The sequence below is a fragment of the Lutra lutra genome, chromosome 5 (genome assembly GCF_902655055.1).
Source record: "Lutra lutra chromosome 5, mLutLut1.2, whole genome shotgun sequence".
In the NCBI taxonomy this organism is placed as follows: domain Eukaryota; kingdom Metazoa; phylum Chordata; class Mammalia; order Carnivora; family Mustelidae; genus Lutra; species Lutra lutra.
In genome coordinates, this window is record NC_062282.1 from 105,245,922 (window position 1) to 105,271,554 (window position 25,633).

At 33.1% G+C, this 25,633-nt stretch overlaps 1 protein-coding gene across 2 annotated transcripts in view; it reads right to left on the reverse strand.

The window, feature by feature from the left end:
• The window catches only part of AP3B1 (adaptor related protein complex 3 subunit beta 1), a 348,039-nt gene that overhangs the window by 186,336 nt on the left and 136,070 nt on the right, over positions 1 to 25,633 (reverse strand). For both annotated transcript variants that reach the window (XM_047731751.1, XM_047731750.1), the window contains 2 exons: positions 23,160 to 23,226; positions 14,600 to 14,782 (listed from right to left, as the gene is read on the reverse strand). In XM_047731751.1, the coding sequence (XP_047587707.1) occupies positions 14,600 to 14,782; positions 23,160 to 23,226 (250 nt within the window). The remainder of the gene's footprint in view (positions 1 to 14,599; positions 14,783 to 23,159; positions 23,227 to 25,633) is intronic.

A 25,633-nucleotide genomic window follows, 5' to 3' on the forward strand; every position in this document is an offset into this window, starting at 1 on the left:
TACAACTTTAAAGTACCATTATTATTACATAGACTCATAGAATAAAGTATGAAATTATGCTTAAGTTGCAATACTGTACATAAATTTTTTACCTGAAGCTCCAAACGCAAATGTTAACAAAAATTACAGTAAGTCAGTGTTTAAACCCACAGTTTTTTATTCTGAAGATAAACTTTGATTTTAAGAGATCTTAGGACAGAGGGAGACTTGCTCATTTTATCTCAATGAATCTTTACTAAGAAATAAACACAGGGGAGCCTGGGTGGCTCAGTGGGTTAAGCCTCTGCCTTTGGCTCGGGTCATGATCTCAGGGTCCTGGGATCGAGCCCCGAATCGGGCTCTCTGCTCAGCAGGAAGCCTTGTATCTCTCTGCCTTCCTCTCTGCCTACCTGTGATCTCTCTCTCTCTGTCAAATAAATAAATAAAATCTTTAAAAGAAAATTGAAAAATAATAAACCTAGTTAACTTCCCAAGTCCCCACCTCCAAATAGCATCACCCTTAGGGTTAGGAATTCAACATATGAATTCTGGGGAAACACGAACTTCAGTCCACAGATACCACAGCAACATACTGGTGGTACCTCTCTGTGACACTGTGTTAAATGTACCTAAAAAGACCAGAGTGGATAGGTGATTAGCAATATCGTAATCACTTAGTTAAATTAACTATTCAGTATGGATATAGAACACCTTATCAGAGAAATACATCCACTAGGAAAAAAAAAAGTCATGTTTAATAAAATCTTAAATTTAATATTTTTCTCAAAGAAAAAAAGAAGTCATCTCTCTCCCCCAAAATTATGTCTATACAAAACAAACCAGGATATGTATACTGGTTTGAGACTTTTTCCTTTCATGAGGTAAATGCTATGCTCTTCACTTTACATGTTTTATATCACAGCCCAGTGACCACTATGCCACACAGGTGGAAGTGTGGGTTTGAGGACCATTGAACACTGAATCTCCCCCAATACATCACAATTATGGAAACACCTGTGCCCACTAACTTTCTGTTGAGCCACTATGGAAATTCACAGTGTTCAACTGCCCACAGCACTTTACATTTCTTATGACTATACATTCAGCTCCAATATGTAAGTAAGAATGCAACAGTTTCCAAACTTTGTTACTAAGAAATCTAGATCTACGTAAGGCTTTTTTTCAAGTTTTTCTGGAATAAAATATACTCATGACACATGCTGAACTTAAGTCTAAGGGTTCTAAGACATGAGAAAGAAGGATCCTAATTATATGAAAACTAAATAATTCCTATCTAATAATGAGGAATAAATGAGAACTGCTTTTTGTTATGAGAATGTATTGTAGAGTGCTTCTCATTCAATCATAAGTTATGAAATAAAATTAAAATCAACCTAAGTAGAACTAATCATGATTCTTCATGTATTCATTATCTCTTTACCTTACCCCCCGAAATAAAGAAAATATATTAGAGAAGGTAAATGTCTGATGAATTGAAATTAATGAATGTAATTCTCCTTTAGGACATTTTTAAAAAAGAATAAGGTTAGAACAAAGGTCTTAAAATATTTGTAGACATTTCAAGGTGGAGGGAATAAATCAGTAAAGGTTTTTTTTTTTTTTAATCTTATGAAGAACCCTAAAATTCCTATTTTAGGAAAAAAAATTGTATTTTATGGGCAAAAATGTATACTCCAGATAAAGCAAGGGTAGGAAAATTAGGGTTCCAAGAAACACCAATTTAAAAACTTTAAAAGGCAAAGTCTAGGTTATGAAGAACTCTTTAAATAAAACATAAAACTTTACAAAGGGAGCATTTATTCCTGATTAATTCCGAAATATGAATATGTCTAAATTAAATTCTATCCTTTGAGTCACTTCTAGCAGTTAAAGTTGTTCTAAAAATAATATATGGATAACCAGTTGAATACAAAGCTAAGAATTAGAATTGATTGTTCAGAGAGTAGAAACTGGAGATAAGGAGCAGAACATATACTTACTCTACAATGCAGTGGATATAGTGGATATCCTATACAAATAAAAACATATGTCCACACAATGACTTGTGACAATGAAGATAAAGGAAAGTTACAGCTCATAGCATATAGCAAAGTTCAGAGTTCAAGGACAAGCAAACACAGTCTGTGTCAGAGACAGATAAACTGTGTGTGTTACAGAAATTCTATGTTAAAGAAATGAAGAGGTGTAAAGGCATAATTTATTATATTTACCCACCCATATACCATTTATTTCATTCTTTATTCCCTTCTACAGTTACGAATTACCAGCTATTACCACTTCTCTTCAAACTGAACAATTTCTTGAAGTCTTTCTTGTAACACAATTTCCCCATGTAGGAATTTTTCACTTTTGTTCTTCTGAAAATTTCTTAATTCCACCTTTATTTCTGAAGACTGGATTTATTCAACATGGAATTCTTTGTTGACGGTTTTTCCTGTCAATAATTTTAAGATGATATTCCATTGTTTTCTAGATGCCACTGTTTCTGATCAGCAGTTAAGTCATATCACTATTCTTCTGTATATAATACACTGTTTATCTCTGCCTGCTTTCAGTGTTTTTTTCTCTTTTGATTCAGAAGTGTAACTATGCTATGTTTAAGTGTGACTTTTTACTTGTTTTGCTGGAAATCTGTTAAGACTGTTAAGAATTTGTTAAGTTTCTTGGGTCAGTGTGCTTGGATTTTCCTCCTTCAACTAAATTTGACATTTTTTCAGCCTTTATTTCTACAGGTATTATTTCTGCTCCATTCACTCTTTCCTCTCCTTTTGGGAATTCAGTTACAGTTATTTCATTCTCTTTGATATTATTCCACATGGCTCTGAGACTCTTACCTTGTTTTTCTGACTACATAATTTCTACTGATTTACCTTTAGGATTCTTGACTTTTTTACTGCCTCTTCCTGGTTACCAAGCCTGTCTAGTATATTTTTCATTTAATCATTTTATTTTTCAGCCCTGGATTTTCCATTTGGTTCCTTCTTACAGTGTCTTTTTCCTGTTCAGACTGCTCATCTGTTCATTCGACACAACTACACTGCTTTTAGTATTCTGGCCATATATTTAATAGCTGCTTTGCTTATTTATAAGTGCCTTTTCTTGATTATACTGAGGTGACTTTCTATTGACTGGTTTTTCTCTTAAGCAGCAGTTATGTTTTTGTTTTTGTTTCTCATGTCCACTGATTCTTTTAAAATTGTATTCTGGGTATGATCAACCACACACCATGAAAGTCTTCCATATACTACATTCCTCTGAAGTATAATGGCATTTGTTATAGCAGATATTTTACGGGTCTCCAACTGCAAACTCTATGTGGCCAGCAAGTGAAATCTCCATTTAGTTCTTTTATCTTCTAAGTGCTGCTTTTTCGCTAGACCCACTAGCGCCTTTCCCACACATCCACACTTAACTGTTCAGCCAAGGATTTGGATCTATTTACTATATATTTCCAGGGGTTCACCCTTCTGTGGCTGCCACTCCCTTTTGGAATTTCCCCCAAATATTTAGGTATTCAGCCAGTCTTGAAGTCTGTTCTCTGACAGCTATGTAAGTAAGGCTGTGGCTTTTTCCATCATTGTATCAATCTTGTGAGTGATTTCAGACAAAAACCTGCAAACTCCAAAACCTCACACCTTGAAATTTCAGCCTTGTATATATAGAATCTCTAGGGTTTTTTCCTACTTTTGACTGTCTTACAGTGACTTTAGATGGCTGGTGTTTGCAAAAGTTTTCTAGAGTTAACCCAATCAAGGCATTCCATTAGCAGAAGCTGAAACGCTAAGTCCATGAAGAACATCTCAACTGCAAGTCAAACGTCTTGATGCTTTTTATGTGAAAATAAACCTATCTCATATACCTCACCTCCAGATTCCATTTTCCTCACTCTTCCCATTAATGCCATTGAACCACATTATTGCCCATTCCTAAACCCACCATCTATAAGAGGAATGTAGTTATTAACATTAACTAGACTAGATTGGGCTGAGGAGCAATATGGCTTCTTTAAAAGTATGTGAGTGCTCAATCCATACAGAAAATCTGTTTGCAAAGAAGATCTTTTCCAATGGGGTAGGCTATTGGAGACATCTAACAGTGCTGCATTCTCTACGTAACCTAGACAACAATCCACTGGAAGAATCTGTCTGATATGACTATTTTGGAACTGTGGAATCTACTGAAAGCTTGCTACTTCCAGGAAGACTAGTGACTTTAAGATATATATCAGAAATTAAAGGTCTAGGGGCACCTGGGTGGCTCAGTGGGTTAAACCCTCTGCCTTTGGCTCAGGTCATGATCCCAGGGTCCTGGGATGGAGCCCCGAGTGGGGCTCTCTGCTCAGCAGGGAGCCTGCTTCCCTTCCTCTCTCTGCCTGCCTCTCTGCCTACTTGTGATCTCTGTCAAATAAATAAATAAAATCTTTAAAAAGAAAAAAAAAAGAAAGAAAGAAAGAAAGAAAGAAAGAAAGAAAGAAAGAAAGAAATTTAAAGTCTATACAGACACAATTAAATGGATAACAGAATGGAATAAAACTGGATGATTCTAATTACCACATTATTAGTTTACATAAAATCGTCATCTTTTCTGAGGTGAATATAGAAAACTACTAAGCAGCAAAATCACACAATTAAAGATTAATGTAAATAACTGACTTGTCAGAAGCCTGAAATTCATTGTTAAATGTATTCACTCCTTTATGCTATAGTAATAAGGCTAACACAGAGAAAAATATAAGGAAAAATGGATGATACAGACAAGAGAAATTAACATGATGTAAGTATGTATGGGGGAAAAAAAGCTCAGGAAGAAAGAGAAAACTTAGCAGACAGACACAAAAGAAGGGCAGAAAAATGAACCACATTTCTTAACTTCTTAAACTCTAAGTCTCTCCTCCTAAAAGCAAGTCGGTACATGCTGAAAGTCATAAAATACTTAAAACTATGAACATTCTAGGACTTCTAGGTAAAGATGGTGAAATAAAGACAGAGGATATAATCTCTTTCCACAATATAAAAAATGTGAGGAAAATAAAAATGTAAAAGTAACAAAGTTCACTCAATACTAAAAAAACAAGAAGGTCACAATCTAATGGCACAAACTTAAGTTTTAAGTTTTTTAAAACAGCAGATTCTAGCAAAACATATTCCTTGCTTCTTGAGAATGTTCATTAATAACCTTCTACTCGGGCACCTGAGTGCCTTTCGGCTCAGGTCATGATCCTGGAGTCCCAGGATTCAGTCCCACATCAGGAATCCCTGCTCAGCAGGGAGTCTGCTACTCCTGCTGACCTCTCTCCTCTCATGCTCTCTCTCATCTCTCTCTCTCTCTCTCAAATAAATAAATAACATCTTTAAAAAATAAATAAACTTCTCCTCCCCAAATTTAGACAGAAGAAAACAAAGAGTCATTCTTATCTTTTCACTCTACTGGGGGCGTTTGGGCTGGTGACAGAGGTTAATGGTGGAAACAGGTGGTGAGTAGAAGCAGGTGGGAGAGTAAACAACAAAGCGGACTCTCCCTGAAAGAGGTGAAGAGACTCAGAGGTAACACTGTCCAAAAGAAACTTTTATGGTAAGGAAACATTTTATATCAGCACTATCTAATACAGTAGGTACTAGCTACATGTGACTATTGAGCCACTTAAAATGTGGCTAATGCATATGAGGAACTGATTTTCAATTTTAAATAGCTACATGGGGCTAGTACCCCCTATATTGAACAGCACAGTTCTTGGATTAAACAATGAATAATGAAAAATAATGTAAAGATCAAGACTATTTCTCCACAGAAATACACTAGGTGGCATGAATGCGTGTATAGGGCATTTAGGAAAATTCTAGAAAAAATGCTCAGGCATTCTAAAAAACAAAACAAAACAAAAACAAATCCTCAGTCTCTGCTGAGGTTAAATCTACTATCCCACAAATTACTCATTTCCCCAAATGCCAGACTACTAAACCAAAAAAGAATATAACATAAAATACACACAACTCAAATTGAAACTGAGAGGAAGAAACCAACTGTCTTTAGGTATGATTGTATAAAACTAAGAAGTCACACTGTATCAGAACAAAGGTCTGTACCACAGCTTCCCAAGTATTTACAATAGGAAAAGAGCACAAAACCTGTGTAACATATTCACACGCACATTTAAAAAATGCAAAAGAGGGGCACCTGGTGGCTCAGTTAAAGCCTCTGCCTTCAGCTCAGGTCATGATCCCAGGATCCTGGGATCAAGCCTGGCATCGGGCTCTCTGCTCAGTGGGGAGCCTGCTTCCTCCTCTCTCTCTCTATCTGCCTCTATGCTTACTTGTGATCTCTATCAAATAAATGAAATCTTAAAAAAAAAAAATGCAAAAGACAAATCATTCTGGGAGAAATATTCCATTTCAAAAGTAAATTCTCCACACTAAGAACATGAACTCAAGAAAACACAAGCTCAAAGATGAGATGATAAAATTATATAATAAAGGAAATGTAAGACTGAAACCTGAGTGAATAAAAGCCAAACAACTATAATTACCAAATTAAGTAAAAACTGTTAAAGAAAGATAGAGGGAATGCCTCGTTGGCTCAGTTGGTTAAGTGTCTGCCTTCAGCTCAGATCATGACCCCAGGGTCCTAGAATTGAGTCCTAAATCAAGTCCTGTATCAGGCTCCTTGTTCAGCAGGAAGACTGCTTCTCCCTATATCTGCTGCTTCCCTGGCTTGTGCATGCATGCACGCGCGCTCTCTCTCTCTCTCTCTGTCCCTCTCTGTCAAATAAATAAATAAAATCTTAAAAAAAAAAAAGACAGATTAGATCAATGAAAATCAAATTACTGATAAAAAGACTTGAGATAATATGAATACATATAAAAAGACAAAGCAATTTTTTTAAAAGGTAAAAGTAGAGTAAGATTGTAAAATAGAATAACTGGCATTTCTGAAGCATACAAATAACAAATGGAACAAAAAACAAAAAAACAACAACAAAAAAACCCTGGAAGAGAAAAAGAAAAAAAGAATTCAAAAAAATTCTACAAAATAAAGAAGTCAATATGTACATTATATAAGATGACTCACTCTGAGATGCAAATTTACTAATCGTTACAGATTACAAAGAAAGGAAAATAGATTTCTGGGGGTTACAAACAAACAACAACAAAAAAATCAATTTACCTGCAAAGAAAAAAAAGTCTGTGGCTACACGGAGAGCCCTCTGAAGAATAAAAAAAAAAGGTATGACCCAAGACTATTATATCCAACCAAGATGCCAAATATAAAAATAACATGACAATTCAAAGACATAAGGCCTAAGAAAATACTGATTCCCTAAAGAGATGAAAATGTTATTATACAGAAATAATATCTGCTAAGTCATAATTAAATGAACAATACACATTTGTTAAAAAAATTATAATACAACAATATTGCAAAGATGGAATAATGAAAGCACGAGACAATTTAGAATGTCATATCTTCCATTTCTGTAATAGGAAAACGATATAAATGTCTAAAATTCATAAATCAAGAAAGAGCAAAACATACACATTACTAAAAAAATTCATATTACTTAGAAATGGAGGAAATTAAATACATACACATCTAAAAGAATTTGAGGTAAAAAAAAAAAGGCAGACACTAAAAGAATTTGAGGTAACTAATTCAGGCGTGGGGAAGGGTGAAACAGGAAAATGTTTCTTATAAGCTATGTAAGTATTATTTACCTTTTTTATAACCATGTACATGTTTACTTGGATAAAATTTAAAATATTTTGTAAAGATTTTATTTATTTATTTGAGAGATCCAGAGAGAGAGAGCAAAGGAGCAGAGCGGGGAGAGAGAGAGGGAGAAAGAGAAGCTTGCTCCCTGCTGAGCAGGGAGGAATGACCTGATCCCAGGACCCAGAGATCATGGCCTAAGCCAAAGGCAGATGTTTAATCAAATGTGCCAACTAGATGCCCCAAAATTTAAAATATTTAAAAAAAAAAAACTTCATGAGTTAAAAAATTCAAGCAAAAATAAATTATAAACAAGAAAAATGAGGACTCTTTAAGATAAACATTCCATAACTAATGGAGGGAAGGGAAGAGAGACCCCACAGCAATATATGCACATGGTCCATGGTTTCCCAATAAACTGCATATTGAACTTGCCATCAATAGGTGCCTGAAAAAAGTACACAAAAACTTTTGTATTTGTATTGTGAAGCACGGATTCTACCATAACTCCTCACTACTCTTATTTTAAAACTTCACAACAGGGGCTGCTGGGTGGCTCAGTTGTTGAGTATCTGCCTTCAGTTCAGGTCATGATCCCAGGATCCTGGGATTGAGCCTGGCATCAGGCTCCCTGCTTAGCAGGAAGCCTGCCTCTCCCCGCTTAGCAGGAAGCCTGCCTCTCCCCCTTCCATTCCCCTTGCTGTGTTCCCTCTCTCCCTGTGTCTCTCTCAGTCAAACAAATAAATAAAATCTTTAAAAAAAATTTTTTAATAAATAAATAAATTTCACAACAGTGAGATTCAAAAATAGTTCATAAGACACAAAATTTATTTTACAAAGAAAATTAACCTGTAAAGAAAATTAAAATTCAATAAAAAATAATCTCTATCCTGTAGGTCCTGGAAGACAGGACATGATGCACTCTCTCCCCCATCTTTGTATTTTCAGAAAATTACTAATCAAGAATTATGCATATGAATTTTGTGTTCTGATGAGTTATTTTATAGCTGTCCCTGAAAAACTTAAGAAATTTATCTCAAAATACTTTAAACAAAATTCTAAACTTGGAACTTTTTTACACCTAAGGTTTTATAACTGAAGTACATATATATATTGAGAGAAATAAAAGTAAATTCATCACTCAAAATTTCAAAATGGAATGCATACTGCCACTAAAATTTTATCACCTGGATTCATAAGTAAAAGGTAACTCTGAGTACACAAAATTTTAAGTTCTCAATCATGAAAGGAAAAAATTTTGATAATTCTTGCAAAACTGTCATCTCCTAGAGAAAGTTTTTTTAATGAGCTAGATTCATAAAATTGACCTTTCTGTCAAGCTGCAGTGCCTGAGGTTTCTTTCAGTTTATACTTAACACCACTAAAGGTTTTTGATACTCTTAAAATTTACTTATTTTTTAAAAAATTCATTATTTATACCAAAGCAACTTTAGTCTTAGAGATTTACATTTATGCTTCAAGTATTCTCCCATAATCGGCTTGAATGACACAAAGAAAATACTTAAGTAATTTTATATCCTTGAAAATTATACAAACTTGACCCAGAATTTAAAAAAAAAAAAAACAAAAAACAACCTACATGGACTGCAAAGAGTAAGGTAAATCTGAGAAAATAAAAATGCAAATATGCATTTTAGCAGTCTCTTGGATTTATTAACCTAAAAGGTTTAATTTCCATTTTCCTGCATCAGCTTTATTTATAAAATGTCGTGCCCTATAAATACGCTGTTATTTTCTATAGTCAAGCACCCTCTTAACAAATCTTCTCATTAATATGTAAATTTAAAGTCAATCGGTCTTCTCCCTGACAGCCCCATGAATTCCTAGTGCACTGTATAATCGGCTTTGACTTGGCATCCACTATTTATCATCAAAGATGTCAGTTAGAAAAATTATGGAAAATGCACTACAATTGATATGACTGCAATCTACTTTGTCAACACTTAATTGTTCCTCAAATCATACATTTACATATAAACAGCCTAAATACTGATCTATAATGATGCAAATAAGCTAAATTAAAAATCTCTTCTGCCCTGAAGAAGCTTGTTTGTATATGATGTGTTCATTTGAGAACTTATTTACAAAAGCATGTTACATCAGCTCATCTCAAAAAGTATTTCTACTAATTTTCAATTCCTCAAAAAAACAATTTTGTTACCTTTTAAGCATATAAGCATAAACGAATGTTTTAAAAATTCAATGAGAAACATGATTTTTCTCTTTGAAAAACAAATTTAATTACAGTTGTTACCTAATTGCAATGTCTAAGCACTGTGGATTGAGGGGGCTTCAAAAATGGCTTCAACTGGAATGCAATAAGCAAACACAGAGTAACTTATTACAGTAAGCAAAAAGATAATAAAAAGTCGTGAGGTAGGAAAAAAAAGGGATAAGGTAAAAGGAAATAAAAGGAAAGACTGTTGACCTAAGGATCAGATTACTCTGTTTATATTTCTGGCTCCATATTTTATAAACAGCATTATCTTAGGTGAGTTGTTAAAAATCTGTATACCTCAGTTTTGTCATCTATAAAATGGGTGTAACCATCACCACTGTCCTATCTCAAATAAAATACTACATAAGTGCAGCAAAAGAACAAACTGCTAAATTTAAGGTATCACAATGTTATTTTTCCTGTATTATCTTAGTACCTGAGAAAGAAATCCCTTGATTTTAATGAATTTGGTATGTTTAGGCAGTATTTTTACTTCAAATAGCTTTTAAATCAATATATTATTTTAGTGAGACTGTTTTCTCACTGGTAAAATCTTTCAAGATAAATGACCCTTTATATATCATAAAATGGTATTCATACAACATTTATACAAGTGACTTCTGCCTGTATGTAAAAGGGGATGAGGGCGAGAATGGACACCTTTACACTCTACCAACTTCGTGAAAAAAATACATTCAAGACCTGATGGTAAAAGGATAAAATAGGATTGTAACAAGTAAGCACTGACTATGCTAGAAGACTGTTCCACTTTGTCTTTCTATCCTATAGTATTCTTAGCAATTCTTTACTATATGGTATGCTTTCTACAAACATGAGAAGTGAAAAATGGAAGCAGACAGGAATGCAGAATCTGTCTAAGTTTCTTCCAGCTTTATAATTCAGCTTGCCAACTTTTTAAAAAGATATTTATTTATTTTGAGAGAGAATGCATGCTGGGGGAAGGAGCAGAGGGGGAGGAGAAGCAGACTCCCCACTGAGCAGAGAGCCCAATGTGATGTGAGGCTCAATCCCAGGACCCTGAGATCACAATGTGAGCTGAAGGCAAACGCTTAACTGACTGAGCCACCCAGGTACCCCCTTTAATTAAAATTTAAAATTTTAATTTTTAAAATTAAAACTACTATGTATAGTCCTAAAAAGTTGGATGCAATTTTAAGTCTAGGCCAAAAAGCCTCCAAGATTACAAGTGGCTGGGCTGCTCACTGAAAAGTTGCTCAGTGAAACAGAATTCTAACAAGCTATAGAGAAAGATGGGTTAACTTGAAGAGTAAGCATGAGCATGGTTTAAATGATGATAATTCACTTGAACCTTAATTTTATAAGATGTATTTGTACCAAAAGTCTAACATCTTGGACAATCTCTAACCTCTAATACTGCAATAAAGGATAACCCTTCTAAATTTTTCCTGCTGGTATGGGACAGAATACATATGTATATGAAAAGACAAAGGCCTGTTGTCTTACTTTGGAATCAACCGATACTACTATAAATTAATAAATAAAGAGAAATGTGTTATCCAAAGAAAGTTTACAAGCACTAGAACAACTGAAATTAAACAGTTGCCAGTAATTACCAGAAATGTGTTATCCAAAGTAAAGTTTACAAGCACTAGAACAACTGAAATTAAACAGTTGCCAGTAAATACCTCTAAGGGGTCAACCAAGAGGTTATAACAAGGAAGATTTACCTTTTATTTCAGTGTGTGCATGAATTCCTTCTATATTTAAAAAAAATTGTTAGAGTTACAGTTAGCTACACCCTTACAAATCTCCTATTCTATTGAGGTTTTCTTCTTTTCTTTTCTTTCTTTATGCCCAGTAATCTTTCTCAAAGGAAATCATATTCATAGCTATATATGAAAGGTAGACAAAGATGAAGGCTGCTCTGTTTGGAACAGGCAAGAACCCAAAGAGCTGCAGTCTAGAGCACCACTGCCCCCTGTGGTTGTTCCTGTGGCAGTGTTACAGCATCCTGAGGCCTGAGATGCACATTTGAAAACTAATGAATTAGTCTATCAACCACTTAATCTAGAATAATGCAAAGGTCAGAGTGCAACTATGTGGCAAAAGAAAGAAATTACTTAGCCCAGTTTCAGTGTATCCAGGACAAAGACCAGACTTCATCTTACGTTTGTAATAATTAATGTCCAAAGAATCCACATGTGAAAACACACAGAATACACAAAAATAGCCCCAACTTTTTAAATTAAAATTTAACCTCCCTGATTTGCAAATAGCTTTTTTTTTTAAAGATTTTATTTATTTATTTGACAGAGAGAGATCACAAGTAGACAGAGAGGCAGGCAGAGAGAGAGAGGAGGAAGCAGGCTCCCCGCTGAGCAGAGAGCCCAACGCGGGACTCGATCCCAGGACCCCGAGACCATGACCTGAGCCGAAGGCAGAGGCTTAACCCACTGAGCCACCCAGGCGCCCTGCAAATAGCTTTTAATATGAACTTTATCTAAAATAAGATGAAATAAAATTCAAGGAATAGAAACACAAATAAATAGACAAACTACAAACATAGAGATTTTAAAGTCTATTACATATTTTTAGGAGATATGGCAAGGAAAGATGTATTTTAACTCCAATTTCTACATAATAGCAAAGCAAAGGATTATGTGCACAGAGACACTGAAAATGATATGATGGTAATAGGAAAGTAAAATTTTAAATCTTATTAAATAGTGACAGTGGTTAGATGAGGCAAAAAATTACTTTATAACCTTCTAATGGGAAAAAAAATGTATCTGAACAGCACTCTGGAAAAGAACTGGATGAAATCAAACAACTTATTACTAGCAACAAAAATCTCTTGTCAAAGTTATCACTTATATCAAAGGGCCAAGACATTTGCAGCTTGGGCATGTTGTTGCTTAATCCAGCAAAAGTGTCATCAAGCATCGACTTTATTCAAAGACAAATAAAATTAACTTTATAAAAGAAAAGCAATCATTAATTTAAGTGCCCTATATAGCATGAGATTTTTATATATTAATAATTCAAAACATTTCCATTTTATTTTATTTTTTAAAAAGATTTTATTTATTTGACAGACAGAGATCACAAGTAGGCAGGGAGGCAAGCAGAGTGGCGGGGAAGCAGGCTCCCCGCTGAACAGAGAGCCTGAAGCAGGACCCTGGGATCATGACCTGAGCTGAAGGCAGAGGCTTTAACCCACTGAGCCACCCAAGTGCCCCAAAACATTTCAATTTTAAATAACAAACACTTTCTTAATATTAAAATTAAGATGGAGTCAGTATTACAAACAGTCTTATGGATAAAGATATACTTTTAAAATTTTAAAATACTTTTTAATACTGACAATACTAAGTCATTGTAAAAAGCATCAATGAATATTTTAAACATTTAAACCCCTTAAACATCTGAATGCTTAACACATCATCTAAATTACATATTATGAACACTCCTCTATTTGATACACATTTTCCTCTCCCTTTATTTCTAATTAACAAAAGTGAAATGAACTGAACACTCCAATGTACTGAGCAACTAAAGTGTATGTACACATAAGTTTCTATACAAACCATTATGATATAATTGGGGTATTTCTGTTCTTTTACTTTTAGGCAGTTGATTTTAAAAATCTGTACCATTTTTTCCTTTTTAATTGAAACATAAGTTGACACACATCACATTATTTTCAGGTGTACAACATAATGATTTGATAACTCTATACATTATGCTGTGCTCACCCCAAGTGTAGCTGCCATCACCATGCAATTTCATTGTATATTCTGTAAGCTGTACATTTCACCTCTGTGACTTATTTATTCCATAACTGGAAACCTATTATCTCCCACTTCACTTCACCTATTTTGCCCACTTTCCCACCTCCCTCTACTTGCTTTTTAAAAAGACAAAAAAGAACTATCACAAGATTAGAATGAATGTGCTATTCTTGTAATATTTCTTTTTTTAAACAAATTTAAAACTTACACTTAAATATTAAATATATACATACAAAGGTCTCTATTGCAAATTATGTAATAAAATGTTTTCAACTATCAATTAAGCAAGGAGAAGGTATTAAGTATGCCTCTAGTGTTAATATGCACAATGAAAACAACTTCAATGTAAGGTTTATTTAATTATAAATTTTACTAAAATTCTATTAGCCTAAGTGAAAAAAAGAAAACAAACATTTTAAAAGATAAAACAAGAAAAGATAGTTAAAAGTTTGGCAATATTTACCTATAGGGCAAGAAATTCTCTTAGGTATAAATTCCCATGTGCTAAAATCACATTACCCACTTGTACAAGTGAGTCAGTTGAACAGCTGAGACTTAAAGATATGAAAGCAACTAGCCTCAAAAAAAATCCATGATTTGGCAATATCACTGCAAACAATGTACCAGGCTCTGCTCCTAACAAGGGCCTCTTGCCAAGTATCATACTAAAAGTTTATATACTACATCATTAAGTATATATCAATCAGTACCAAAATAATGAAAAATTAACCTTGCATTTGTTTCCTGCTTTCCAAAAGAAAATGAAAAAAAAAGAAGTTCTCCATAAATATGTCAATCTCTGTATTTTACAACTATACACATTTTTAAAAGCTCATCCATTTTCTTAGTATACTTTATAAATGGAAGACCATTCAACACTTACCTCTTTCCAAGGACTGACAAACTGTGTACGAGCATATCGAGTTAGCATGTGGATTATGACAACCTGTCCCCACTCTTCTACATCAACTAGTAAATTACAGAGCTTGCGGTAATTCTTGTGAATCAGATCTATTCTATCCGGGCATACTTCTTCAAAAGCCATCACAACACTGCCAGCTACCAGCTAGAAAAGGAAGAAATAGTAACTCATTAAAAAACATTTTCCCTCCATCAAAGATTCTACTGAGGCATTACAGAGATGCAATCAGTGTTACAACAATATTTAAAGTATTCAGTTATCTAATTTAAAAAATGATTGTTCATGTATCAATAACAAGTTTTCAGTGTCACTCCCTTAAAGAATAATTTTTATAGCTGTAACATGTCTGAAAAGCTAGTACCTTCTTGAAATATTACAATTAGAAGTTTTAGTATTAGAAATTCCAACAATTTTTCATCAAGTTAAATTTTAATAAATTGCTCATAGATTCAATCTACTCATCATATATATTTTTCATTTTTAAAGCTAACCTTAGTTTCGATTTAAAGATTCATTATTTAGTATATAACAGCATTCAGAAAAATAAGACAGTAACAAAGATCAGATCATGTCAGTTTAAAATGAGAAAGACAATGAATTTATTTTAAAGTGTGTGAGGAACTCTTAAGTACTTTGGTATAGAACACTTTCAAATCTTCAACATTTTAATCTACCTCTTAATTTTTACCAATATTTCATTTACAAAGAAAACACACAGGCTAAAATTTTAGTGATTATAATGTATGTAACAATGTGTATAAAAAGAAATAATGTAGTACCAACAAAAGTCAGCTCCCACCAAGACCAACTAATGAACCATAAATGCTGTTTTTGTAATTGTCATATTTGGGCAAAGCAGTAAAATTAAGATATCTTTGGGATAAAGATACAAGCTAAGCACAATACATAATATACAAATACTTCTATATATGTACCACTGATATATGTGCATTAGCCAACAATATAATGCTGTTGAAAAAATAAATTAATATCGTATTTTTTCTAAACACTGGGGATCTTCATTTTAGTGTCTAGAATTTCCCCAATGACTTAAAATAAGCAATTAAATAGAAATGTAACTTATAGAAATGGTACTTTCTCAAAAATATTAGATACAATGATATTTGTATTTTTAGTGTTTGTCCCTCTACTTGGCTGACATTTAGTTTATTAATATGCAACCAACAATACAATTGAAAGAAAACAGCTCAGAATATAGACTTGCTATTATGCTAAACAAGTTTCTAGTCCTGTGGGGATTTTATGAATTACCAATCAGTGTAAACGTGAAGCCGCATTTATTGACTCCAGCCCTGCCCATGTACTGGTGCCTGCTGGTCCCAGCATGAATGTACTTCAATCGAAAAAGCAAAGAATTGATTATTTGTGGGAAACTAAATAAAAAATGTATTATACGTATAATTTCCTATTTGCTATTGATATGGAAAGGAAGTTAAGTTTATGTTTTCATCTCTACATTTTGATATCTCCTATACAAATCACTCTTCACAAATTGTATTCTCTGATATTTCTAAACAGTTAGATTTAATACCATTTAAAAATCTCTTAAAACAACTAAAGTTTATGACATCAAACTACAGAATAACTTAGTATTTGTGAGATCTATCTATCCATAGATATATTTCATATATAGGCCAATCTTACATTAATAGAAGAAATACATATCAATTGATATAGGATACTAAAGTACAAAAACAAATAATACCATTTAGAATAAAATAGTCCATGAAACAGAAAGAGCAATGCAATGAAGTTTCAATTTAAGACATATTATGTAAAATCAAGTATTTTGCCTAAGCCTAGAAGATTTTTTTGAAGTGTTTATTAGAGACACCAATTAAAAGAAAAATCAACTACCAAATGTTATTAAATTTATTAAACTAAGAGCTATAGGTACAACATAATTCTAAAGTACTAACTAATAACATGAAAAAAAGAAAATACTAAAATAAATAAAGTTTAAGGAAACACAAAAATATTTAGAATATAAAGAAAAGTACCTTCACAAAATAAAACTGACCATTTTAGGTATTTCATTGTACGGATTTAACAACTGACCCTAGGTTAAACAATGCCAGAATTGATAATTTTGGTCTATTAAACATTCAATATTCTATAAAACTTCCAGAATTAAAATAAAATGATCTACTCCGATTTTAAAACCAAAAATATTGGTCTCCCCAAAACAGACAGTTAATTTCCATCTCACTGTGTCAATAGTAGCTTTTTATATAAGGGGAAAAATAAATCACTCCAACAAAACTAGCAATGAGCTCATCAAATTCAAATGCAGTTTTCCATTTATGTATTTTTTATATTAAAGCTATAAACATGGTTCATTTATCTTCCCTTGGTTGCCACGTTTTTCTGTGCTGTTGCTATGAACTTCAGCCATTAGCTGTGCTCCAAGGTAAACTACATGAACCATCAACAAAAGTGACACCCCATCTATGGAGTTCATATTTTCTCCAGATTATCTATGCTAGTTGACAAGCTGGTAATGAAAAAAATCACACTAAGCAAATGGTTCCTCTAATAACAATAAATTTTCTATAAAATTAGGAAGGGTACAAAACGTTTCCTTGCATCTATTTTGTCATGAATTCTAATTAACGTTGCAAAAACCTGAGAGTGCTGGGTCATCACAAGAAGTGCATCAAGGTTTGATTGATAATATGGTATAAGTTGGCCAATGCTGCCAAGATTTTCTTCTCTTAAATTAATGGCCATCCAACCTGCCCTAATCATACAGCCCAAATGATATTCCCCTTCTTATTTCAATTTTCTTGAGGCATGGAAAATGGGAAAGATCAGTCATTTATCTTCTAATAGCTGGATAATAGATCTATCACAATAAAACATCTGTACAAAATCAGAGGTATGGGGGGGTTTTTTGCCCACAACAGTGAAGCTTTTACCAACATTAAATCAATAACTTATAAAATGGTGTCTTACCCTCATAGTTTAGTTATGAACTACCAATATATTTATTAAACATCATTTTGTAGCTAAATTAAGGAGAAACATTGTCATAAAAAATATATAAACTGAATTTTTCAGTAAGCACTGACCTAATCTATTTTCTTAAGAAACTCTGTTTTCTATTAGAAAGTTAAAAGCTTTCCAAAGGATTTCTTTAAAATTAACCTGAAAGAAACGGGAAATAAATGCTACCTTGCTTTTGAGGTGTCCTAAATAAGACTGTCCACCGCTATGCTTAAGTTGCTCAACAAATATGAATTTCTACCTTTTAAAGACAAACCAGAGAAAGCACTATATACTTTAAAAATGAATTTGTAACTGAACACCAGAAAAAGAGTGTTTTCAGGATATGTTAAATAGAGAGTATAGGAGGATACCAGTAAATCTAGGAACATACAATGAAGAAATTATATAAGAAAGCTGTAACAGCTGATTGGGGATAATGGAACATTAATAAAATATTCCCTTTTAATTTTACTGACTATAGCTGTGGGGTGTCTTTCAAAATTTATAGATAACCTTCAGATAATAGTTACACCTCAGTAGGCCTAAAATGTTTTTCCAGTTATCTTACCATAACTATATTCTTTAACCACACAATGTATTTTTAGAAAACGACTATTTTTATGATAAATATTGGTCTTACCCTAGTAAAATGGAAAAATCATTCTATTTTAATAATGTTTATATGTCCACCTTTCCTTAAAATGAGAATTACAGAACTGCCTTTGAGATCTTAATTGTCAGGAAGTCTTGCTTTAGGCTAAAAAAAGCAACAGAAGGTGTATCTCCAAGTCAAATTTTTTTTTTTTAAAGATTTTATTTATTTATTTGACAGAGAGAGATCACAAGTAGAGAGGCAGGCAGAGAGAGAGGGGGAAGCAGGCTCCCTGCTGAGCAGAGAGAACCCGATGCGGGGCTCGATCCCAGGACCCTGAGACCATGACCTGAGCCGAAGGCAGAGGCTTTAACCCACTGAGCCACCCAGGTGCCCCTCCAAGTCAAATGTTAAGTGAAGAAAAGTTTCATGTACATTAACACCTTTCAAATTGTATTTACCAGCAGCAATAGCAACATTAATATCACAACAGTGATCCCAAGAAGCTCCTGATAACAAATAAATTCCTTTTCAAAATGCAAAAATAAATTAGATGTGCATGGTTCACTTAAATTGGGAAATTTTTAAACAAAAATGACTTGGGATTCTATTTCCTTGTGTTTTTTTTTTTTTTTTTAATTTTATTTATTTGAGAGAGACAGAGACAGAAAGAGCAAGCAAGAGCAGGTAAGGAGGGGCAGAGGCAGAGGGAGTAGGAGACTCCCCACTGAGCAGGAAGCTGACGTGGGGCTCAATCCCAGCACCCTGAGATCATGACCTGACCCAAAGGCAGATGCTTAATCTAATGAGCACCAGCCAGGCTCCCTGATTCTTACTGTTTCAAACGTCAATACGGACATTATTAATTTGGGGGAGGAAGGAAATACATCTGTCTTCCTTCAATAAAGAATTTTAAGAGACAAAGTAATAATAAAGCTAAGATCCATAAACATATGCATAAATAGAATATTTTAAACCTTTCTACAATAGATAATAATCACACAAAAGAAAAAATTATCATAAAATGTTCTTAAAAAATAATTAACTTAAATAATGGGTTGGACAAGTTATAGTACCTTAGTAAATCTGAATCTCCCAAACTAAACCCAGAAAAATCAAAGATGAAAACCCCTGCCCTAAGCATAAGTAAAAAAGAGAGAATCTCCAAACTTCAGATTACATATAAGTAGACAATTAAGTCCTAAATCCCAGAGAGTTCTCTTTCAAGCTTATATCATAAAACTTCACAAAGACCTATGGCAGTCTGGAAAAAACTTTCCATAACAAAGCAGTAAGGAGTTGGTGGTAAGCAAAAGAGTGAACTAAAATCATCAGGAGAAAGAAAAAAAGTACTCTAAGTGTAAAAATACTGCATAAGATTCCCAGTGGGTCCAGTGGACTACAAAGAAGAAATTTCAAGAGGGATGGAGGTGGAGGAAGGATTCAATGAGACTATCTTGGAAAAGAACATTTTTAAGAAGATAACAGTTAAAAAATGAGGTAGAGGAAAAGGAGTCCCTCAGAAGCTATAAGGTGACAGAAAAAAAATAAAATAAGAGGAGGAAATCTAGCTCCTATTAGACCAAAAAAATAAAAATAAAAATAACTTTAGGACATTCACACCTTCCTATGGATGCTCTCCCTTAAAAAAGCCAACTAATAGAAAAGCATACTTCGCTATTCTGACAGAAACGTTGTTCTTATACTAGAATTTTGCAAACAACCTCAAATTCAAACCACTAGCCCTGTCCAAAGAAAGGTGAGGATGTAGGTGATCTACACATATGGAAAACAGAAAGTGAAAATCAAAACAATTCAGCTGATAAAAAGTAGCCCCCCAAAAATTAATGATGAAGCAAAAGAAAACTGTCTAACATAACACTCCAAATTGAAGTAATCACCCTCAAAGAAGCATCTGATAATCAGAATAATGAGTATGAATCAGAAATTCATAAAAGACAACAGAAACAAACAAAAGATATCAGGAAGAAATGGAACAGAAGTTGACTGAAACCAGGAAAGAAACTGAGAGGGGAAGAAAATAATCAAACATGATGATTAAATTGCATGGTGTCCTTGCAAGAGAACTGCTGAACAAAAATTTAGTAAGGGTAAATTAAAGAAAAGTAGAAAAAGAACCAAGTGAACAAAAATGAGGTAAAGAAAGAAGTAAAAAGGTTTGGAGAGAGAGTGGTTGAAATGTAAGATAGGCAAAGAAGATCCAACCTACACAAAATTGAAGTCCCTGAACAAATAAAAGTAACAATTGAACAGAATTAATGTTTAAAACTGTAATCTTTAAAAAAAAAAAAAAAAAAACTTTGCCAGAACTAATATTTAACTTAATTAGCAATCCCCATCTCAGCACTCCCCACAAAGGTACATGCTAGCCATTCTGAAACCCTTACTCTTCATCTTGGGACTGAAAGAGTAAGTAAATATACTGAGGACAATGAGAGCCACATTTTTTAATGTTGGAGAAAGATGCTGAAAATGTAGGAGGGCTAGAAGGAACCCTGTACTAATAATATACTGCAATTAGAGGCATCAGTATAAACTACTGCCATTTAACACAGAAAAATAGATATAGATGTCTTTTGAGTTTAAAAACACATAAACATGCAACACTTTAGGAAAAAGGAGTGTCTCATAAGTGATAGACCATTAAAGCTCCCATAAGCTCTACCTGCAAACAGTGAATATAACATACACCATTTGGGAAGCAAAGTGTTAAAAATAATAGTAAACACCTAATTACTAACACCAAAAAAATTAGTAATTATATTACTATCACCAAAAAATGACAGTAAATACCTAATTACTATCACCAAATTATTCCACAATCATTCAACAAATATTATATACCTACTATGAACAAGTATTCAATGTTTTCTATTGTATTTTGGAAATAAATGGTCAGAAATTAATAACCAACTGTTGCAAATTTACAAAGAAGTTATCTTCTACATTCCTTTTTCATTCATTTATTTCTTGTTTGGAATATGTATTAACCCCCTTCTATGGTGTCAGGCACTATGATCCCAATTATATATACAGCAGCTCTTTCAAAACAAATAGAACTTCATACATTAGAAATTACAAGCTATACAAATTTGGGAACTAAAATTTATGAAGGCTTAATATATAGCTACCAAGGGGCAGAAGTTCAGACACAAACCCCATTCTGCCTTATTACACAGACTACAATTTTCACCTGTAATGTATTTTTTTTTAGGAAGACATGCACACATTTTAAATGGAGGTTTCATTCCCAGGCCATGCAACAAATTTCTTTTAGTCTATAATGTAACAGAAATCATGGTAAACTACATTAAAGTAAAGGATCTGTCTCTTAAAGATCTTACTATATTCTTCACAATTCTTGGCAAATGTCTTGCATGTCAAAGAAACTAAATGTTTTTGTATTATTATAAAATCAAGTTAACCATAATGCCAATAATACTGATTCCACATCTGGGTCCTAGAAGCAGATAACAAGTACGTCATACAGAAAGAAATCAAAATTTCTGTCTTTATTTATTGGGCAAATCTGTATTTACTTAGCTCCTATATTACATCAAGCATTATAGAAGAACAACAATGAAGATTTCTGCTATATTATAGACTAATTTTGCTGAATGGCTTAGGAATGAAATCCCCAACCATATTTTCATGTATAATACAATATTTTCAAAGTAAATGGGGCAGGGAGTACATAGTGAAAAACTCATTAAAGGAAGTAAAATGTTCAAAAGAACATATTCATAATGTAAAAAGAAAGCAATAAAGGAGGAAGGAGGGACAAAAGAGATATGAGATAGGGAAAACAAGTAAATAACAGCTATAAATTCAACTATATCAATAACATTAAATGCAAATGGATTAAACAATCTAACCAAAACGTACATATTGTCACAGTGGATTAAAAAACAATATCCAATTATATGCTTGGATTGGATTCACATTGGAGATACACATTGGATTCAAAATTACCAACAGGTTCAGAGTAAAAGCAAAGAAAAAGATCATTTGAACAGCAACTATAAGAAGGCAAAATAGCTGTACTTGTATCAGACAAAATAGGCAGATCCCATGGGTCATCCCTATTCCTAGATTTCATTATCACTACACAAAAGAAAGGGAGTGGGGAAGGGACCAGGAGGAGATTAAGTACATTCACAAAAGATGACTCAAAGTAGCCAGTAAGATTACTCTTACTAGTAATAAAACAGCCCTACAAATAAAAAAATGATTTAGAATATTTTTTTAAAAACACATTTATAATACTCTAATTTTTAAATATCTCTTTAATACTTCCTAATTCTTCATTTTAAAACAATCTATTTGTTCCCAGGTGATTCAGCCTTTAAAAATCCTAATAAATCACTGCTTGAAATAAAAACTTTTACACTCAAAGCAGTCAAAAATTTAGCCACAGATTAAAGAAAGGATATTCCCCCCCAATTTATTCTTCTGATTCCGGACGAAGAAACACGTAACAAGCTAAAATTCTAAATACAACATTTCGGGACACCTGGGTGGCTCAGTTGGTTAAGCAGCTGCCTTCGGCTCAGGTCATGATCCCAGCGTCCTGGGATCGAGTCCCACATCGGGCTCCTTGCTCATCAGGGAGCCTGCTTCTCCCTCTGCCTCTGCCTGCCATTCTGTCTGCCTGTGCTTGCTCTCTCTCCCTCTCTCTCTCTGACAAATAAATAAATAAAATCTTTAAAAAAAATAAATAAATAAATACAACATTTCTCTTTATAAACACATTTTTATTCTTCAAAGATTTTAATGAACTCCATGATATTTATACCACTTCAAAATCAGTAAAAATAATTTTACCACATATACAATGGCAAAATGATACTATGTAAATGAAACACAAATTCACTTTGACATAAAAAGGTTATCACTTACTGTGCTTTTATCCTTTAGAAGTTTTTCAATTACTTCAATTAACATTTCCTTCTGCTCTGGATCAAGGCTGAAACATAAAAAGAAAAGAACGTACATTAAAATTTTTCCTTTAATTCAAATTTTAAAATGAAGCTAGTCACTTCAAGGATATTAAGAAAATTTTTTAGGGGATAGGGAAAGCAAGAATTATGTAAAGATAGATAGAAATAAAACAAAACTTTTTTCTTCCAAATGTGTCCTAATCTTTCTCTGTAAAGTTGCTTATATTAATTAAATCTGAATTCTTTTTTTAACTGAGGGAAAAAAGTGACAGAACAGTAATGATTTTTGACTATGGATACATAATGGTCAAAAACAGAGAATTCCTAGATAAGAATTTTCTAACATTTCAGTTCCGTAATAGAGACATGCATTATAAAACCTGTCATCTAAAACCAAAAAAATATAAGCAAAGGCTTACATATATACAGAACTCAGAAATGAATCCTATCAGCATTTCTAATATTTCTAACTGAAATACTGGTAACTATAATTTCTTCCTAACATGGAATTCAACTGTTGTCCATTTACTGTGAAGCTGAAGAATAGTTACACAAAGACAAATAAGACAGTCTAGTAAAGAAAGTCCCAAACACAATCATTGCATATAACAGAACCATGTATAAAGGATAACAGGAATACGAAGAGCACCAATGGAGTAAGAAAGATTATGGAGGGTTTCTAACAAGAAGTGACATCACAGATGAATTGTAACAATTTGGCTTTAACTGAAAAAAGGAGCAAGTTTCCTAGATTGAAACTCAACAGATGGTTTTAAGTTAAAAACATTTTATGTAGAGGACTAACAGGCAGTACTGAAATATTAGACGGTAAATTTCAGGCAAGGAGAATAAGGGTTGGAGCTGGAGAGGTAAAATGGGCTCCAGTGAGGGACTTTAAATCTGTCAAGTGAACTTGGAACCTATTCTGCAAGTACATAAGCAAGAAAAGATAGTGAGAAGTATGATATAACTTTGTCTGACAGTTAACCTAAGAAAATTATTTTTTTCTTTTCACATACTTATTGTAACTTTATTGCTAACCATTATAATTATCTGAACAAACTTTGTACTTCTTTCAAATTCTAGCTCCGGTCTTCCTTCTCCAAGCAGTCTTTCCTAACTAATCCCATTTCATTACATCTTTACATTATGAAGCCCTATATGATAACCTCCAAGCCATATCCTATCAAAGTCACGGTTAGTATACCTTTCTATACACATATATATCATATTCTAATATCTTATTTAATTATAGATCACCTTTAATTAATTGTCACTGGTTTGATTTTTTTCCTCAAATATGTGATAATACATCCTCTACCATTTTCATACAACTTACAACCCAACACCAAAACACAAAATGATCTTGATAAAAGCTTGTGGAACCAATGGTAACAGAAAATAATACCAAATTATTATAGATAATAATTCTTTTATTCAGGCAATATGTTTTCCAAAAGGATCAAAGAATTGTATGAAATATTGTACCAATATGGTATGGTGCTGCATTTCAAAACCAGCATTTTAAAATTCAATAAAAGAGCTCTATAAAAGAATCAGACAAAGAAGGGAACATCAGGGCCAAAGATGGAAGAAAGGAGAACAAAGTGAGTTGATAGGTATTTACTCCAGAGATACAAATGTAGTGATCTGAAAGGGCACCAGCATCCAATGTTTATAGCAACAATGTCCACAATAGCCAAACTATGGAAAAAGCCCAGATGCCTATCAATAGATGAATGGATAAAGAAGATGTGCTATATATATACAATGGAACAATACTCAACCATCAAAAAAATGAAATCGTGCCATTTGTAACGACATGGATGGAACTACAGGGTATTATGCTAAGCAAAATAAGTCTATCAGAGAAAGACAATTATCATATGATTTCACTCTATGTGGTATTTAAGAAACAGAACAGAGGATCAAGGGGAAGGGAGGGAAAAATAAAATAAGATGAAACCAGAGAGGGAAACAAACCGTAAGAGATCCTTAATCATAGGAAACAACCTAAGGGTTGCTGGAGGGGAGGGGGTGCAGGGATGGGGTAATTGGGTCATGGATATTAAGAAGGACACATGACATAATGATGAGCACTAGGTATTATGTAAAACTGATGAATCACTGACCTCTACATCTGAAACAAATAATACATTATGTTAATTAACTGAATTTAAATAAAAAATTAAATAATGTTTAAGAAATTAAAAAAAGAACAAAGTGAATCAAGAGGATAATACACTTTAAATTCTACCCTATAATAAATAGATAAAAGTCTTAATTTTCTAATAATACATGTTTATGTACATGAGAAATATATTATATAAATGAGAATTCAAATTCCCTTCATTTTTAAGTTATAAAATCTATAAAATTATCCTAGGCCCTAAAAGGCTCACAAGTGAAAACCAGCATAGGGTCTCTATAACC